The sequence below is a fragment of the Dama dama genome, chromosome 12 (assembly GCF_033118175.1).
Source record: "Dama dama isolate Ldn47 chromosome 12, ASM3311817v1, whole genome shotgun sequence".
Lineage (NCBI taxonomy): Eukaryota > Metazoa > Chordata > Mammalia > Artiodactyla > Cervidae > Dama > Dama dama.
Genome location: NC_083692.1, coordinates 19,190,914 through 19,211,323, shown reverse-complemented (window position 1 = coordinate 19,211,323; position 20,410 = coordinate 19,190,914). Strand labels below are relative to the sequence as shown.

At 35.7% G+C, this 20,410-nt stretch overlaps 1 protein-coding gene and 1 non-coding gene across 2 annotated transcripts in view; one reads left to right on the top strand and one right to left on the bottom strand.

Moving 5' to 3' along the window:
- Nucleotides 1-20,410, top strand: part of RBM25 (RNA binding motif protein 25) — a 47,507-nt gene that overhangs the window by 22,576 nt on the left and 4,521 nt on the right. The window contains exons 7-17 of the mRNA XM_061156741.1: nucleotides 2,790-2,975; nucleotides 4,337-4,390; nucleotides 4,619-4,702; nucleotides 8,177-8,463; nucleotides 10,211-10,433; nucleotides 10,546-10,635; nucleotides 13,418-13,491; nucleotides 14,795-14,945; nucleotides 17,729-18,053; nucleotides 18,434-18,708; nucleotides 19,264-19,362. Of these exons, the coding sequence (XP_061012724.1) occupies nucleotides 2,790-2,975; nucleotides 4,337-4,390; nucleotides 4,619-4,702; nucleotides 8,177-8,463; nucleotides 10,211-10,433; nucleotides 10,546-10,635; nucleotides 13,418-13,491; nucleotides 14,795-14,945; nucleotides 17,729-18,053; nucleotides 18,434-18,708; nucleotides 19,264-19,362 (1,848 nt within the window). The remainder of the gene's footprint in view (nucleotides 1-2,789; nucleotides 2,976-4,336; nucleotides 4,391-4,618; nucleotides 4,703-8,176; nucleotides 8,464-10,210; nucleotides 10,434-10,545; nucleotides 10,636-13,417; nucleotides 13,492-14,794; nucleotides 14,946-17,728; nucleotides 18,054-18,433; nucleotides 18,709-19,263; nucleotides 19,363-20,410) is intronic.
- Nucleotides 1,005-1,195, bottom strand: LOC133067588 (U2 spliceosomal RNA). Its single transcript, XR_009695361.1, has one exon. It is a non-coding gene; the product is annotated as a U2 spliceosomal RNA (small nuclear RNA).

The window sequence follows — 20,410 nt, the reverse complement described above, 5'->3', positions numbered from 1 at the left end:
ATCATTCCAAATGCTTTACTTCTGTTTAGCTATATTAATATTTAAGTCTTAGCTTAGGATGAGTGGTGGTAGGGAATTTAGTGGCTATGAGTATTTTTAGGTGAATAAGGCTTTGGATTTGTAACCCCACCTCTATCCTTATGTTTAAAAGAGCATGGAGATGTAGAGGGTTCATGGAAAGAAATTTAGAATGTAGGTAAAATGCTAAAGACAGACTGGATTTTCTCTGATGAGGTTTATTTTCATAATAAAGAATTTAGATCTCAACAGCTGAGGGTTGATAAAAATAGCTGTATGTGTCTTCAGGACCTGAGGTTTCAGGGACAGGTTACTGGTGATTTAATTCTTTTCATTTTAAAACTTTTGGAGAAGCAGAGTATTGCTGAAGGGATTTTAATGAAAGCTGCATGAAGACCTTATTGTTATATATCATTGATTTAGAATAAGAAAGGACTGCATCACCAAATTTTAGTTTACAATTTAGTTTACAATTTTATTATGAAAATAAATTGGTTGACAAAACCCACTGCAATGTTGCGAAGTAATTAGCCTCCAACTAATAAAAATAATTGGAAGAAAAAAAAAAGAAAATAAATTGGTAAATAATATAAACAACTGAATTACTCACCTTGGTTAAAGCATTGTATCTTTATCCAAGATGCCAAGTAGATAGTTGGCTTTAAGAAAATTAGATGAAGGAGCAGGTTTGAGAAAGTAAGGAACTCAGAGTGGTTAGTTACCACATTTAAGGACTTACATGAACTTTATCTGTATCATATCTTCATCTGTGTCTCTTATCCTTCTTTCTTCTCTTATATTGTTACTTAAAGGGAAAGTTATTTCTTTCTTTAATTTTGAATTTTTAACCATCTAACATAGTGTCTGCATATAGTAAACTCAAGAATTTGAGCAAATTAGGAAATAAATGTGTGCTGAAGAAGTATCCACTGGGGATAGCGTTCAGAATGCTGGTTATTTTATTTTATTTTTTTTCTCTTTTTTTTGGGGGGTGCACCGTTCCTGGAAGTACTGCAATACCAGGTCGATGCGTGGAGTGGACGGAGCAAGCTCCTATTCCAACTCCCAGCTCCAAAAATCCATTTAATATATTGTCCTCGGATAGAGGACGTATCAGATATTAAACTGATAAGAACAGATACTACACTTGATCCCAGCCAAAAGGCCGAGAAGCGATAGAATGCTGGTTATTATGAAATCACAGCTCAGTTACATGAAGGAGCCACAAGGCATGACACTCACCTTGGAGAGAGTTTAGAGCATGGCGACCAAGAGTCAGCTTTTGTCCAGAAAAGCAGAATTCTTGTTTGTATCTGAAAATTTGCGCAATATATATTTACTGAGTATGTATGTAGCTTTAAGTTACAAAAGCTTTTGTATACATAAATCTTTATGTTTATCTTCTTTGTCATACTTTTTTGTTGCTTCTTTGTCATACTTTTCCTCCTTTCCAAGTTTTAAGAAGAGAAGAGGGTAATGAAATTGTCTGGAGCTTGAGGTCATTCTCTAGATTTTGTCATTTGAACTTGGATTAATTACTTAACTAGGAGCTTTACAATAAAGCAGAAATAAGGACAGTAGCATACTGGAAACCAGTAATTTTTTTCCCACATGGACACAGGTAACAATTTAGACTTTGTTTAAAAAATAATCAGTCTTGGGAAAGAATTCCCTGGTGGTCCAGTGGTTAAAAGAGTGCTGTTTCACTGCTGAGGGGCCCGGGTTTAGTCTCTGGTTTAGGTAACTAAGATCCCACAAGCCTTGTGACCCGGCCTCTTCCCCCCAGCCCCATAGTCTGTTACTTCTTTGTGAGAAGTAGTACAACATGAATTTGTTTTTATTTTTCATTATGTTACATTCACAAGTTGTGGGGAGAAAGATGCGCATATTTAGAGTTGATTCCTTTTTAGTTATTTGAGTTTTTTAAATGGTATTCCCACATTGCAGAAAACAGAGAGGGAAAAGAGAAGCATCATTTCAGCTCCTGGTCTTCCTAATGTTTATATTTTGTTGTATATAGTTTTATTTGTTTAACCTACATATGTTTTTGGTTATTATTTTACATACTTTTGTACTTTATTATATTTTTATATATTTTATTTTATAAATATATTTTATATATTTTATTATATTGTATAATATAAATATTATATACTTTTGTTTTGTTTTGGCTGTACCCCACAGCATATAGGTTCTTAGTTCCCTGACCAGGAATTGAACCCGCATCCCCTGCAGTGGGAGCATTGAATCTTAACCACAGGACTGCCAGGGAGGTCCCTGTTTTTGTTTATTTAAAACAGTGGCTATCATAGGTACATGAAATTGTATTTTGCTTTTTCAGTGTAATTAAGTTTTCAACACTAAAATGAGTTACTCAGTAAATATCATTAGTTTGTGCAAGTATTGAGCAAGAGGATCTGAAAAATTTTGAAAGCTTTTCAGATGTGTAGTGTGCTAACCCTGTGATTCAATCTTCTCTTGCTAGTTAGGGGTCAGAACGTTAGATAGCAAGGGACCAAAGAAAGGAAAATGATAGAGTACAGTATATCCAAGGAAGAAAGCGTAAAACAAATACAGTTTAGTTTTGTGAAGTTGGGAGTAAAGCTAAGTCTGCATTTAATAGGACTACAGAGATGTTTTGGAGAAAACATGTTTGTTTGTTTTGTGTACTAACTTGTTTTGAATGATTTTGATTTTCTTGTTTGATTTTTTTTTTTACCCCCCCTTTCCCATCTCCTGAATCTGCCTTGTTTTTGTTTTTTTTTTTAAAGAATGCCAGGCCAGAAACTGTCACTAATGATGACGAAGAAGCCTTAGATGAAGAAACAAAGAGAAGAGATCAGATGATCAAAGGGGCCATTGAAGTTTTAATACGGGAATACTCCAGTGAGCTCAATGCCCCCTCACAAGAATCTGACTCTCACCCCAGGAAGAAGAAGAAGGAAAAGAAGGAGGACGTATGTGTTACTGATTTATGCCAGCAGAATCATTTCTACAATTTACATTTTGTGCTGTCATTCTTGTGCTTTCATTACAGTCCAACTTATGGGGAAAATAGAGTGACTGGCATTTATAACAATATACTGTTAAGGCTAATTTGACCATGTTTTATCTTCCTGTTTTTTTTTAAACCAAAACATTCCTGTATTTACATTTTTGAAATGCAGTGACATGGAAGTTTGTGTTTATTTGTGGATTCATTAAGGGGTGGGGGGAGGACAAACTTGAGTGATGGATGGGAATTAATATTAAGGAGCAAAGCTGCTTTTCCCCCCACTTTTGCCATGGAAGAGCTGGCCTTGTTTTGCCTTACTCCCTAATTATTATTCTCTGCTCCAAGCGGGATACCAGATCTTGTTCACTGAGGTTTCTGACCCATTTTCAAATTTCTTAGCCACTTTTCCTTATAAACCATGTTTCATTTCACTCTATCAGCAGTAATGCTGTTGGCCTTATAAATGGAGTACTATGAAAGAGCAATACAAGATGAAAACTTCTCTCCAGTATTTTATTATAGCATCACCCACTTTTGTCAGTCTAAGCTAATTGAACAGTAGGGAGTACAGGTTGAAAGAAAATGTTTGATTTTCTTAGTTACTTTCATTTGGATATACTTCCAGAAATTATGGGGAGTGTTCTTTAAACATATTGGAGGTATATTCTATGAATGGATTGTATATGCCCTGTAAAAATAGTACTGTGAACATTGTGAATTAATATCAAGGCATTTTCACAGTTCATACTGTTCTGGATTTCATTGCCTTATTAAGCTATCTTCAGCTTTCTTTCTGATACATCAGACATATTTTTATTATTTGGCGGCTTCTTGCTTATGTGGCCATAAAATGCTGTCTAGTGAAGTGCCAATTGTTGGAAATGGTAATTGGTAAGAGTCCATTAGGTATAGGGTAATAGAGACCTGTAGAGTTTGTTCTTCCTCTTTCCCTTTAAATGGCAAAGGAGAAAATACCTAGACACCTTCATTTGAAATGGTTTGAGGAGAGAGAGTCAAAAATTCTGCTCTATGACAAGAATTATTGGGTAAACTTTGTTGTTTTGATTGTTCCCTCTCTCTTGGAAAGGATGAGTAAGGTCTCACATTGCTAGTGTGAGATCCTCTTTATTCCCCTGGTTGGGGGTGTTGGAAGGAGTGGAAGTGGTAGGTGATAGATTGAGTGAAATCTCTTTTGTTATCAAGTAATTTAAAATCAAGAAAATGTTACAGAAATCTGACATTGCTTATAGTATAAACATATAGAAAATTGTTTTTCAGAGTCATATGAACTGTTTGTTTTAATCTTTGTGGATTTTTCCGCAGATCTTTCGCAGATTTCCCGTGGCCCCACTGATCCCTTATCCACTCATCACTAAGGTTCGTTTACATTACAGGCTTTGACAGTAACTAAATGTTTACTGCTACTTGCCAGATGTGTGATTCTTGTCTTCTTTACTGTTTAACTTAGATTTGTTACTACATAAGGTCTTTTTTATTTACTCCTCTGTTTTGTAAAGCCTGTACAGAATATCTAGCCTTTAATTTCTATTTGTATCAATATAGATTGATCTTTATGCATTCCTACCTGTCCCCCCTGTTTTTTAGGAGGATATAAATGCTATAGAAATGGAAGAAGACAAGAGAGACCTGATATCTCGAGAGATCAGCAAATTCAGAGACACACACAAGGTAGTATTCTTGTTTTTTCACTTGATACCAATCTAGACTTTTTACAGAATCCAAAGCAAACAGACAAAGAAAAAAAATCAACCTTACAGTAGAATATGATTTTAAATGCTTTTGTCTAGGTTTAATTTATACTTAGATAGAAACAAAGAAGCAGAAGACCAGTGCCATATTAGAGTAGTCCTTGGCATATTGTATATAGATTTCTCAGTTACTGACTACTCTGCAGTCATCTCACTTTAATATGAATAAAAGCTAGTTTTATTTTTAGTTTTCAACATAAACATCAAGGTCAGATTTAAACAATTCAAGGGGGCAGCAGAATAACATACACTGTAGTGTATTTCTGGGGGCAGTTATTTAACTTAATCTTAGGAAAACCTTTTCTTTAGAGCTGAGATTAAAATTTTAAGATTATATTTGTATAGATTTAAGTTGAGAGGGGGAGATTTTAAAAAGTAGGTCAGTGGTTACCAGACTTACCAAATTTTAGATGCATGGAAGAACTGTAAATTCCCATAAAGCTAATCTATTCATTGACCCCCACCATTATGATAGAGATCATATGGTGACTAATGCAAGATGAAACTCTCAGCTTGGAAAGTAACAAGGAATAGGATGTAAGTATGAGCTTCTGTTTTTTATTATATTTATGGATGCCCCCTCAGAAAAATATGCAAAGGGGTAACTGGCTTGGAAATGGATATTTATGCATAGTAAATCCCACTCACGAGTTTTGCCTATTGAAAGCTTCTCTCAATGACAGTGCATCTGTGAATGTTCGCTGGTATTGAAGGTGATGCTTATGGACAGTGAAATGCAAACACTGCATGAAATGTATTTTGATGCTGGAGATAATAAGATGTTACTGGTTCTTACTCCTAAGATTGAGTGAGCTTTTACTCAGTGAGATGTTAAGTGTTCACTTTTTATTTTATTTAATCTTATATTTTCTTATAGCTTTCAAAATCCCTTATTGACAGTTAATGTCATAGAATCAATGCTGCTGAACACATTATCCTGATGCTGAGCCTTAGCTCACATACACAGGACTTTTCAGGAATTAAGTATGTCTAAAAGCACAAATGTAGATTTCCCAATTTAGAGTTAAAAAGTTAGTCCCTGGGAAGTCATTTTAGAGGTATATTAGGTTCAGTACTCAAATTCAGGGTCTGTGTAAGCTTGAAAGTGGTATACATTGTGTGTGTGTGGTTTGCCCCCCTTTTGTTGTTATTTGTTAAATCCTGTCATGTCATTGGTTAAGTATGAAGAAATAATGTTTTTAAAAAATTGATTGCAAAGATATTTGCTTCAGAGTTTGAGAAGCTGTCAGGCCTTTGACTGCCTTACACGTATTTCACTGTGGGGAGAGAATGTTTTGATTTTCCAAAATGTGCTTTAAAAATAAAATCAAAATGAAAAAGAAAAGCCGTTCTTTTTATTGGGTGGTACGGTTAAAAGGGATATTTGAAACTCCAGTAGCAAAAATTGAGCTCAGTGAACCTTTGCATGTTTTGGTATGAGTTTATTAAATAACCACAGACTGTCAGGGTGTCAGCGTGGCAGGGGGCGTCCATTTACAGCACGGACGAGTCTGAAGAGAGAATAAGGTAAGATTTATGTTTTTTTTTTCTGTCCTTTCCTCTTCATTATTTCACTACTTTCTTAAATCTTTTTAGACTCACTTCCTTTTTTCTTTCTCCAGTCTTTGTCTTAAAAATATATATGTGTGTGTGTGTATCTATTTACTGCATATATATTAATTAATCTTTTAGAATTGTGTTTAGTATGGACCAGATTCACTCACTTTTTCATTTACTTAGAAGAAAACTTTTGAAATGTGTTCTGAAACAAACTATTACTTAGTTAAATGGAACTATACTTTTAAGAAATAAGTGGTATAGTGATTAAGCAAAAGTAGAACAATTGAGGGAATCTACCAAAAAAGTTATTATTGGAAGAGCTAAAATAATCTGTAAGTATTATCTCAGAAATAAACAAATTTCTTTTAAGTGTATGATACTGAGGTAAGTTTCATATAGTATAGCCTCATTTTATGATACATTTTTAAAATTTCATCAGATGACTGTTTCAGAAATTAGAATTTACCCATTTAAATAGTTTACAATTTCTGTCCTCTTTCTGCCATTTCTTCTCTCTTCTCTTTGTAATTTCAATGTATTCAGTATTGGCTTTGCCTCCATTCCATTTTGATATAGATTGGCACCACAGCTGAATATATTGATTTCTCATGCATTAGCTTTTCTTTCATAATCCTCTATCAGTTCTCTGATCCATGAGCGAGAGAAAAAGAGTATAACAGGTAAGATTGCTTTTTTAAAGTTGTTTTAAATGCTTTACATGACTGAGAAAAGAAAAAAATGCACATTTTATTGTTGTAATTTAAATTTCATTTCTATGACACTAAACATGAAAACAGGAAAAATGTGTTTTGTTTTTGTTTTGTTTTCCCTGTTTGGGGTTTTTTTTTTTTTTTTTTTCCCTGAGTTTGTGTAGAAACTGTGTGGTACACTGGTAATCTTGTCAGGGTACAAACTTGGTCTGACTTTGTTATTTGGTTTATTTGTGAACCATGTACTTGCTCTTCCTCCCAGAAGCATAGCTTATAGGCAAGGTTAATCCAGTGTTGGCGATCCATGTCCTAGCACAGCATCTGTAAGTTAATATGCAATCGTTCCTTCCAAGGATGGATTTATCACTGTTGATATATTTCATTGTCTTATAGGCATAATGGGTATAAATATATTGCTTTAAAATTAAGCCAGAAATTAATCTTATTAAATAAAAATACTATGATTATGTACCTTTCTGCTTGAAGTGAGTGATTTTCAAACTTTTTGTATTTGGTGGGCTGTCCATCTTGCAATGGTGGGAGTAAATGTTTCCATACGTGATAGGGCAGATAATGGCTGAATTCACCTTGTCTTTTGGAGGGTGGGCAAATCAGAGGGCAGAAGACAAGTTGCATTCCAGTGACCCTTACTCTCTTCCCCCACCTTCCCCTTTGAAACACTCAACTAATAATCTTTAGGTAATTGGAAGTCTGGGGTTATAGTTAGCAATAGTTATCCCACTGATTCAAAGAAATTCATAATGGGAAGAAGTACATGTTAGCCAAGTGCTTGTATTTCTAGAAATTATTATGAACCACCACATTTCTCATGGTCATTTTAGTTATTACATAGTCATTGAGTGGTCAGCCACACTTGACACAGTCTCCCAGCATCCAAGATTGGAGATTCCTGGTCTATGTAGAGTATATGGTTGTGCACGAAATCTGTCTAGGCTTGTGATTGCTTCAGTTTAATTTGTCAAGTAAAACCTCTAGTATTTAATGTTGAAGTACCAGTGGTTTGGTTTTGTTGTTGTTGTTCCCAGTATTGGGCATTGCGCCGGGAAAAGTCTGATTATTGGAGCTATAGAGTTAACTCTAAAAGTACTTTTATTGGTTTCTAGAAACTGGAAGAAGAGAAAGGCAAAAAGGAAAAAGAAAGACAGGAAATTGAGAAAGAACGGAGAGAAAGAGAGAGGGAGCGTGAAAGGGAACGAGAAAGGCGAGAACGGGAACGAGAAAGGGAAAGAGAACGTGAACGAGAAAAGGAGAAGGAACGGGAGCGGGAACGAGAACGGGATAGGGATCGTGACCGGACGAAAGAGAGAGATCGAGACCGGGATCGAGAGCGAGATCGGGACCGCGATCGAGAAAGGAGCTCAGATCGGAATAAGGATCGGAGTCGATCAAGGTAAGGCTGCATGGAGTTACTGTGTGCCTGATAGCTTTAATAGAATTACAGGTTAGTACTCTTGGGCCATTTACATTGATGTGATGAGAGAATTTCCTGAGCCACAGAGCATGCTGGCTTGCTGTCTCACACACATGTGAAATATTGGTTAAACAAACAGTTTTCAACTTTGGGTTAGTTTCTGCATGAAGCCAGTTTTTACTCAGATCTAGAATACACCAGTTGTCCTCCCATTGTTTTGGATAGACATGATTCCCTTGGTCAGTGGGTGTTGTTTTTAGTCACTAACTGAGGTCTCCTGTGTGGAAAATCAGCTCTAGTTGCACTGCTTTTAGTTCCCGGTGTTTATTTGGTCCTGTAGCCCACTGGTTGGTCACACCTTACCTCCTAGACAAGTTAGTTTTTTCTTGATGGTTCCTAGTGATTTCACTTTTGTTTTATTTAAAATTTATTTATAATTAAAGTCATTATATAGACTTTGTATGAGGTATCATCTCCAATTCTTCAGGAATGAGAGAGAGAGCAAAAATGAACAAAGAGAAGGGAGTGAGTAGAAGGAAGCAAACAGAAAAAGGGAAGAGAGGAAAGTTCACTTTTTTCCCAAGCTAGTTTTCATATATACATTTCTCTGTTGAGATATTCCACTTAATTGTAGCTGAAACGAGGTCCACCAGTTACTGAAATTCATTGCTTTTTAATCTGTAGTGGGCATTAAATTCCTTCCTCCCCTGGAATAACCATCATTCTCTTGAATAACCACTGTTAAGATTTGACATGTATAAAATCATGGTTTTATACTTTTACTAAAGTATGTTGTTTCATATATACATGTATTTGTTTAAAATCTGTGGCATCACAAATCTGCAGTTTGGTTTTATCCCTCTGAATTAAATGCATGAGAACTTCTTACTGCTGAAAGATGGACACTTTGAACCATTAAACAATGCTGGGGTTAGGAGTGTCAACTCTGCGCAGTCAGAAATCGGAGTAAAACTTATAGATGGTCATCCGTATACACGGTTTTTGTGTCTGCGGTTCTTTGTCCATGGATTTGACCCACCTCGGATTGTGTAGTGCTGTAGTACCTATGACTGAGAATAAATATGTTGTGTGCATGCTCAGTTGCTCAGTCGTGTGTGATTCTTTGTGACTCCATGGACTACAGCCCACCAGGCTCCTTTGTCCTTGGGATTATCCCAGCAAAAATACTCGCCAGCCCAAGGATAGAACCCGAGTCGTCTGTGACTCTGGCATCGGTAGGTGGATTCTTAGACTCTGAGCCACCTGGGAAAGCCCCCATATATAAGTGGACCTGTACAATTCAAACCAGTGTTATTCAAGAGTCAGCTGTGGTTCTAGTTTATGCATGCAGCATGCCGGAATGCTCTTTGCTTCACACCTTTGCTATTGTCTGTATTTGCTTGATCACTGCTGAAGTTGACTATCTTGTATCATGTTCATCAGCCCTTAGTACTTTTCTTATTCAGGGTTTTTTTGTTTGTTTTCTGAGATGCTGATAAGCATTAACATCGAGTTTAGAATGCAGTGCAGAATTTGGGGCTAGGATTATATTCTGTGTCTTTCTGACTTGTATGGAGGAGTTTACAATTCTGCAGAAACCAAATGCTAAATTCTGGCTTGTGAGTTTGTCTATCATTTCATATTATATATTGTTCTCCTTTCTTTTGGTTTCTAAAAGAAAACACAAAGGAAACTGACATATTTTTACAATCTTTTGTTTATGTAGAGAAAAGAGCAGAGATCGCGAAAGGGAACGGGAGAGGGAAAGAGAAAGAGAGAGAGAACGGGAACGAGAGCGGGAGCGTGAGCGAGAGAGAGAGAGAGAAAGGGAACGGGAGCGTGAGCGAGAGAAAGACAAGAAGCGAGATCGAGAAGAAGACGAAGAAGATGCATATGAACGAAGAAAACTTGAAAGAAAGCTCCGAGAGAAGGAGGCTGCCTATCAAGAGGTAAATTGAGGGAATGCTTTTATTTATAAAAGTTGGTACTTTAGTAGGTTAGTCAAAAATTTTAGAACCTTTTGTATACATTTTTAAAACTTTTGACAATTTCTCTTTTTAGCGCCTTAAGAATTGGGAAATCAGAGAACGAAAGAAAACCCGGGAGTATGAAAAAGAGGCTGAAAGAGAAGAAGAAAGAAGAAGAGAAATGGTAATTTTCTTGGTTAAAAATAAGTGGTTTTTCAGATAAAAATCAGATCAAATCATTTAAGTAGAAGTGACTTTATAATTAAAAAGTATCATCTCAAAAAAAACCTGAGCTCCAATATAAATAATTTTTATGTATTTCAAGTGAAGTTGAGATAGTTTCGGTACACCAAAATTGTTTCTTCCTCCTAGTTTTCTTTTTTAAAATATTAATTTTTAATTGATTGCTTTACAATATTGTTTTGATTTCTGTCATACATCAACATGAATTAACCATTGGTGTACATATTTCCTCTCCCTCTTGAGTCTCCCTCTTGCCTCCCTTTCTTCCTGTTTTTCATATTTTGGCTTCCTATAAACTAAATTATCATTTGGCCTATTGGCAAAGTAAACCTGTTATGGAATAATGTATAAAATGAGGATTTATAGAACTTTCTTTGATTAAGAATCAGCAGCAGTTTTTAATTGAAGAGAGTTTTAGAGGCTTTGATACTCTGTATCAGTGTAGTATATTTGGGCAAAGGCAACAGTCTTATGAGAAGATTTGTTTTTAGAAATCAAAATTACTGATTTCAGTATATAGCACTTATGAGTTATTGTTTTTCCTTATGTTACTCTATTATCCTTCCTTTTAACTACATTATAATAATAATGAATCTTAGTTTTTGCATTTACACTATTTGATAAACTAATAGTGAAGCAATTGGCATAGGTTAATGAAGTAAAATGACAAAAAGATAATATGTTTTATCATAGTATTTGCTTCTATAGTATGTTCCATATGTTCTGTCTTTGCCAGAGATTCATGAAAGTTTCTTTATCTCCAGTTTGGAGTCTGTTCTCCCAAAAACATCATTTAAGTTAGGAATCTTCTTCAAATAGATTTTGAACATGAGACATAGATGGAATTTTTGTAAGTAACCAAAAGGGTGCATACAGCAATTAGATAGAATGGGCTTTCTGGATGGCAGATCTTTTGAAGTCCTAGAGTTATTTAAAGTAATTTTGATTTCCCTGGATTGTAGCTCCCATTCTAGAATTTCTTCTTAACCCTTAGGTTAGAAATAGAGAATAATACAGTAAAAGACAAAATTACTTTAAGAAGTGATTCCATTCCCTATAAGCAAATCTGAAACCTGTCTTTCTAGAGAAAGGTTTCCTATTAGTAATTTTTTGTTGGGAAGCTTTAAAAAAAAAAACTCCAGTTAGAAAATAGTTACTTGTTGATTAAAAAATGTTCAAGGAACAGAAGTATATAGTATAAAAAGTGAAAGTTTGTATTCCTCATGAGCGGTGACTTAAGTTAATATTTTAGTACATACCTTATGGGTCTTCCTGTGTTTTATTTAGATATTTGTGAATATGGTCATCACTACCTGGCAATCTACTTGCATTCATTTGGCAGATTTTGTGTTAGGTCCTGGGTGTATAGGAATAACTAATACTTCGTACTCTTTAAACAATTGGATAGTATTGTCAGAGAAATGAAGTAGTTACTGTACTGTGTGTGTGACTGTTTGAGGTATGATAAAAGTGTTCACAATATTCTGGGAGTGGAGTAGAGAAAGTGATTAATTTTGTCTGTGGGAAGGAGTTGGTCATGAATAGATGGTTAAATTGGGGAAGTTTTGTGTGTGTGTATGTTGAGAGGGGTAGTCTTTACAGCGATGTATCAATAACATTTGAACTGGATGAAATTATTAATGTTTTACTGTAGACAGGAACCTACATCTGCTTTTCATATAGATAATTGTTGGGCTTCCCAGATGGCACTAGTGGTAAAGAACCCACCTGCCAGTGCAGGAGATGTAAGAGACTAGGGTTCCATCCCGGGTGGAGAAGATTCCCTGGAGGAAGGCTTGGCTACCCACTCCAGTATTCTTGCCTGGAGAATCCTCATAGACAGAGGAGTTGGCAGGCTACCGTCCATAGGGTCGCAAAGAGTCAGACGTGACTGAAGCGACTTGGCACACACACATAAAATTTGTTAATACAGTGGAGATGTAGATTATAAACACTAATTTTAAAATATTTTTATATCTATATATAATGATTAAGTAATATTTCTGTGAAATATAATAGTAGTTGTATTTAAAATTCCAAAAATAAAAGCAAGAAATTTCTGTACTTTCATGTTTTATGTACTCAGTCTGGCATTACCTTTAGATTGATATATAAACATGATTTAAAATTTTAATCCTTCGTTTCATAAAAACTACTTCTTGTACCATCATCTACCTATAAATGAAAATATAAAATATTTTTGTCCAATTAACACATTCAATAAGGTAACTTTTAGTTTTGTTTCTTGGTGTGCTTAGGTTTCATTAGAAAAAAATTACTATGAAGATTATAATACAGAGAGAAAATTTACTGTAGCATACACTGGTTTCCATTTCATAGATAAGTTCTAAATCTGATTTGCTTTTTTTAAAAAATTTTACTTTTTTTTAATTAGTTTTGGCTGTGCTGGGTCTTTGTTGTTGTGCATGGACTTAGTTGCTTCATGGTATGTGGGATCTTCCTGGACCAGGGATCAAACCTGTGTCCCGTGTATTGCAAGGCAGGTTCTTAATCACTGGACCATGAGGGAAGCCCTGATTTGCTTTCAAGAATAAAAGATTTTAAAAATCTAATGTTATTTACATTTAATATATGAAGTTTATGAGAATTAAAAAAAGTTCAAGTGGTATGGATAAGAAAAATCTGTTCCCAAGAAAGGGGGAAATGTAATTTAAACTGCTTTTATGTTAATTTTCCACACTTTGTCCTTCATTTCTTCAAAGGCAAAAGAAGCTAAACGACTAAAAGAATTCTTAGAAGACTATGATGATGATAGAGATGATCCCAAATATTACAGGTAAAGAACCCTTGCTTTATGAACTCACACTATCAGTTTATTATTAGCTGTATTTTCTGCACCAGAGAGTGCAAGTTCACTCAGTGGAGTGAGAAAGAAAAATCTTTGAATTCATCTTGTAATTACCCCCGTGGTCGATAATGCTGTTTTCCAGGGGTTGGGGCCTGTTGGAAAAGAATTGACAATTTTATGGATCTTCTTTGGAAGGAAGTTTATAATAGTATTATAACAGATGAACTTTTCTTCATTCATTTTAAAGAACTTCAGTTTTTATAGCAAATTTTAACATGCCTTCATGATTATCAAAGGTGGTCTAGAAATTTTTGTCTTCAAGGATTTCTAGAGTGCTACATAGTAATCTGAGTAGTTACTTTACTATCATGATGTGAGATTTGTGAAGCCTGTCTTTTCTCATCTCTGTTCTCATGGCTTTTCTCGACTTCTCTCATTCTTCCAACACTTACGGCACTGTGGTGAAATTGTTTGCTTTGCTCTGTTCCCTCCACTCCAAACTACCATTTCCCTAAGGTTATGGGCATTGTTTCGATTTTTTTCTTCTCCCTTTCCTGAAAGAATCTAGGCATGTAGTGAATGCATTTAATAGGTACAATACACTGTAGCCAAAATAATCCAAACATTGGAGTAACACCTTATATTGAAAGAATGCCAAGGGTTTGACTTTGCAGAAAATGCAAAATAAAATTACTGAATCATAAAATAGCAGTACATTATTTCAATATTCTGAGATGTAATAAAGTGCTAGATAGAACCTTTGCTTTCTCTCAGTTATGCCCTGCTTCCTTCTGTGATTTTTTTTTCCCCCAGGAGGAGAGGAACTGATTTAAATTGAACATGCATCGCTTCTCAGCCCTTCGGCTAAGATTAAGTGTAAATTGAACACACAAAACTATTATTAGGGATATTACTACTCCTTGTATTAATGTTTCACAATTTGGCATCCAAGAAAATTATGTGTTATAGAGTTTCCCTGTGGAATAAGTATAAAATGAGTGCATTCTTCCCTCAGAAAGCTACTTTTTTTTTTAACCTGTTTTCGATACTCATTTAGAATGACTTCATTCTGAGGCATGGTGATATGTGACAAGACAGTGCTTACTTATTAAGCATTAACCTGTAGAGAGGATGCTGTCTTCAATGTTTTACAGATAGAGAGCATTAAGACAGTCTCTAGTCTCTTAGAATGCAGCTTTTAGTATGGAAAGAAATTGCTTTTGGAGATACTATGTGTAGTAGTTGCTGACCTTGAGTATTAAGTAAGGCTTGTTGTGATATGCTTTTGCAGAGGAAGTGCTCTTCAGAAAAGATTGCGTGATAGGGAAAAGGAAATGGAAGCAGATGAACGGGATAGGAAGAGAGAGAAGGAAGAGCTGGAGGAAATCAGGCAGCGCCTTCTGGCAGAAGGGCACCCGGATCCAGATGCGGAGCTCCAGCGGGTAAGATTCTGTTAACATCTGAAACAGTGTTCTTTTAAGACTGTCACATCATTTTAAGCCAGCCAGCTATGATGGAGTTTGCTTTATTAGGGAAATGTTTACTCTCCATGCATCTTGCTATTTTGGGGGAAGATATTAGTACTTTTTCTTTATTATGCAAGTCATTAGTATTAGTTGATTACAGCATTATTTTCAACATCTTCCATATGTCTTATTCCTTTATTTCTGTGAAGTATTACTTGTTAAGTGAATGTCTTTTTTTTTTTTTAATTAGTTGGAGGCTAATTACTTCACAACATTTCAGTGGGTTTTGTCACACATTGATATGAATCAGCCATAGATTTACACGTATTCCCCATCCCGATCCCCCCTCCCACCTCCCTCTCCACCCGATTCCCCTGGGTCTTCCCAGTGCACCAGGCCCGAGCACTTGTCTCATGCATCCTACCTGGGCTGGTGATCTGTTTCACCATAGATAGTATACATGCTGTTCTTTTGAAATATCCCACCCTCACCTTCTCCCACAGAGTTCAAAAGTCTGTTCTGTATTTCTGTGTCTCTTTTTCTGTTTTGCATATAGGGTTATCGTTGCCATCTTTCTAAATTCCATATATATGTGTTAGTATGCTAAGTGAATGTCTTTTAATGTAACTTTATTTACAAACCTGTCTTTCCTATATGTTATCTGACAGTAACTTTTGTAGTTCTCTTGTTGCCACCTTAAATACTTTGATTTCAAAATAAAGATGTTTTCCTGAACAGCTTGTCATTTAAAAGGGAAAAAGGAAAACGCTGTCATAGGACATGGCATACCAGTTCTTGCTTTTAAGAATAGTGTGTCATCGGGATGGGGAATACGTGTAACTCTATGGCTGATTCATATCAATGTATGACAAAACCCACTGAAATGTTGTGACGTAATTAGCCTCCAACTAATAAAAAAAATTTTTAAAAAAATAGTGTGTCATATTAGATAAGTTTTTACTCTTAGTGTATCATGAATTTAATACTACAAATTCTTCATGTCAACTTAAAAAAAAGATTATATGCTAGTAACAGAAACCTTGTCTTCTTACATGTCCCTTCAATTTTTCACAATGAAATAGTATTTTTTCTGTTAATTAGGTACTTACATGAGTAAATAGAAACTTGAGACAACGTAAACCCAGTAATGAAAAACTGATTTCTTATCAGCCAGTTATAATCATTTTAAGTGTCTGGTTATTTTAAAAATGTTTTCACACGTGTATACGTACACCCCGCCCCCCACACACACACAAGCTTTGTAAATGGGAATATAAAGGTGTTTTCTAATGTACTTTTTTTTTCTTTTTAAATTTTTATTGAAGTATGGTTCACATACAGTATATTAGTTCCAGTTGTTTAGCAATTTGACGTTTATATACTTTATGAATTGATGTGTCTAGTAACCAAGTAACCATCTGTCACCAAACCAGTATTGTTATTTTAACAGTATTGACTATATTCCTTATAGTGTATGTTACGTTCCCCATAAGTTTTTTAATAACTAAAAGTTTGCACCTCTTAATCCCCTTCACCTATTTTGTCCTGATCCCCCCCGGCAGCCACCAGCTTGTTGTCTGTATCTGTGAGTCTGTTTTGTTTTCCGATGTGCTTTTGCATCAGGTGTAATCTTCACAGAAATTCTCCGGTTTTTGGCCCAGGTGTCTTTTGTGTCTCTGTGGCTGTGCTGGCTTTTCTCTGGTTGTGGTGAGTGGGGGCTGCTCTTCAGTTGTGGTGTGCAGCTTTCTCGTTTTGGTGACTTCTCGTTGTGGCTCTTGGGAACTAGGCACGTGGGCTTAGTTGCCCCTTGGCATGTGGGTTCTTAGTTCCTGAACCAGGGATTGAACTCATGTCTCCTGCATTAGCAGGCAGATTCTTAACCACTGGACCATCAGGGAAGCCCTGCCCATGTGTCTTTTTTTTCCCTACCCTCATCATCATGACAGTATTGTTAGTATTTTAAATCCTTACCATTGTATCATTTAGGTTGAGGAATGTTACTATGTTTTAATTTTCTGAGTACCGGTGAGTTTGAATGCCATGCAGATTGTTTAGTGGTGTTGTACTTCCTTTGTGAGTTGACAGATGATGATACACATAGACTTTAAATTTTTTTGTAGTTCATGATACATATTTTTATTTTTGTTTTTTCTGTTTTTGTTTGTTTTCATGCTCAGAAAACTTGCTAGTCTATCATCCAAGTTTTTATAATACTCTTATGGTTATATTTTATTATATTTTGTGGCTTCAGGGGGAGTGTTCATTTTGATATAGGACTTTGACTTCAGAATTCTCCCTCTGTGCCACTTCTTCCTTTTCCTATTTGTGAATGTACCTTCAGCCATTATCAAGAAATAAAAAATGATTATATATGACCAGGCTGAGGATTTGAGTTGCCTCTTAATGTATTGTCTGTACTATTCTAAAATTTGTGATTATAATTTCTTTAATAAAAATATAAAAAGACTTTTTCACTTTGAATTAGCTGACTATTAGCAGTTAACCTCTGTTTTCTCTGAAAAGTGGATATAAGCCACCGAAGAATGCTAATATGTGAAATACTAAAAAAAAAAACATTTTGCAGAGTACCTAATATATGTTGTAGATTTACAGATTCTGATTATAGAGGGAGGCAGTGTTTTATTCCTAGTGAAAAAGAAAAATAGAGGTTTTGTGAAATGTCAATAAAACATAGAGCTGGTTGAATTGAAGACAGCTGGGTTCGTTTCAGTTAACCAGGTTATTTTCTGGGTTTTTAGATGGAACAAGAGGCTGAGAGGCGCAGACAACCACAGATAAAGCAAGAACCAGAATCTGAGGAAGAGGAAGAAGAAAAGCAAGAAAAAGAAGAAAAACGTGAGGAACCCATGGAAGAAGAAGAGGAGCCAGAGCAAAAACCTTGTCTCAAACCAACTCTGAGGCCCATCAGCTCTGCCCCATCTGTCTCCTCTGCCAGTGGCAATGCAACTCCCAACACTCCTGGGGATGAGTCTCCCTGTGGTATTATTATTCCTCACGAAAATTCGCCAGATCAACAACAACCTGAAGAGCATAGGCCAAAAATAGGACTAAGTCTTAAACTGGGTATGTTAGCTTTTTTTTTTCCTTCCTTTTTTCCTTCATTTCCCCACCCCTTTACAACTACCTCAATTTTGCCTTAAGGAAAAAGTAAATATACGCTGCTTGGTAGGTAGATAGAAAAAGATTATTTAAAAATGCCTTTCTAGCTCACAATTGTTTTCATAGTTCTACTAGTGCTCCTATATCTGCAGCTGCCTCGAGTTCTGAGAAGAAGTGAAAAGTTAAATTTTCTAGCACTTGTGAGTAGTGAGTTATTTTTTACAGTTGGGATCTTTCTCTGAGATTTGTGGAAGTACATTTACACTGCATTTGAGGGATGGTGGGTTGTATAATGTAACATTTGAAGATTAAGTTGCCATGCTAATACAGTGTTTTTACTATAGGTGCTTCCAATAGTCCTGGTCAACCTAATTCTGTGAAAAGAAAGAAGCTCCCGGTAGATAGTGTCTTTAACAAATTTGAGGATGAAGACAGTGATGATGTACCCCGGAAGAGGAAACTGGTTCCCTTGGATTATGGTGAAGATGATAAGAATGCTGCCAAAGGCACTGTAAACACAGAAGAAAAGCGCAAGCACATTAAAAGTCTCATTGAGAAAATCCCCACAGCCAAGCCGGAGCTGTTTGCCTATCCCCTGGATTGGTCTATTGTGGATTCTGTGAGTAGCAATTTGTATCTCACCGTTTTATTGCAAGTTCTGGGTTCTGAATACAGCCCATAAACTCAGTTTAAGTAGGGTGATAGTGTGGCTAGAATCTTGATGTGTGCTGTGCTTAGTCACTCTGTCATGGTCCACCCTTTGTGACCCTACGGACTGTAGTCCGCCAAGCTCCTCTGTCCATGGGGATTGTCCAGGCAAGAATACTGGAGTGTTTTGCCATTCCCTCCTCCAGGGGATCTTCCCAACCCAGGGATTGAACCCAGGTCTCCTGCATTGCAGGCAGATTCTTTACCGTCTGAGCCACCAGGGAAGCTCAGAGTCTTGAGACTCAGTCAATGATAACACATTATTGTGAAAAGTCTTAGTGGTACTTGAAGTCTTTATAAATTAGAAGCAAATAATTGTATCCTGATACATACTTGTTTTACTTCAACTTGTGAATGATCTTACTCCTCTATATTTTAGCTTTAAGAAAAATTAAGAGATTATATAGGCTTTTTAAGTAGTGTAATAAAAAGCTCTTCAACTTAGTGTCCATGCTTTATTTTACAGATATTGATGGAACGACGAATTAGACCATGGATTAATAAAAAAATCATAGAATACATAGGTGAAGAAGAAGCTACGTTAGTTGATTTTGTTTGTTCTAAGGTTAGTCTTTTATGTTTTCCACCTCCAATATTTGTTACATACTTTAAAATGTTAGAGACTTTCTAAATTGAATTTTTTGTTGGGCCAAGTCATTGATAATTTAGTTTTAATTACAATTTTCATGGCTACTTAAGTGTACCCCTGTATACAATTTGAGACCCCACACCGAGTGCTTTCATTTCAGAGGGTCAAAGGAGACAGAATTGCTGGCTACTACCAATTTTGCTCTCTCCTTACCCTGAGAATGCCCTGTCACCAACTTCTTGTCTTAATGTTGAATGTTGCTGAAGTACAGTTGAGGTTTAGTGGAGACAGTCACTTGTCTCAGTTTTTTGTCAGTCATCCATTCTTTGGAAAAGAAGCAAAATCGTGTCCTTCATAGCATAATAGTGGTGTTAACTGTCTGATTATTGTGTGCAAGGCTTCTTTCCTGGCAAGTCCTTTGTTAAGCATTTTCCAAAACTTTATCTTCTTTAAACTTCCCAACAACCATAGGAAGTGTAAGTTTCTAACATTGTCCCCATTCAGTACATGAAGAAATTGAGACTTGGGGAGAGATTGTGTCTTGACCGTGGTTATATAATAAGCAGCAGAGCCAAGTCTGTAAAAGTCATGCCCTTGACCACCAGAACATACGTCATCCTTTTATTGTCCTCTAAAGGCCCAGTCTTATCTTTAATAAGATAGTTACAGTAGAAGCACTATATTTCTACAAAGGAATAGCTAATTGCATTTTAAGGAAGTGTTATTTTCTCTCATTATTGTTCCTTTAACATCAGGAATAGCAAATTATCTTTTCCACTTGTAATTATTGTAGCATAAACATTTGTAAGTCTAGGTTTGAATTAGAAGACAGATATGTAGTGATTAAGATCTTAGGTTTTGGTGTCAAACTTTCATTGAAAAGAGGGAGATTCTGGGAATTTAGAAATTTATAGAATTCTTCAGTCACAAATTTTCATACTAGTTTGAGGATACATTAAAAAATCTTTTTACTATATTGTTAATGTTTTATTTTCAAATTGACATTAATTTTTTTTTTTTCTAT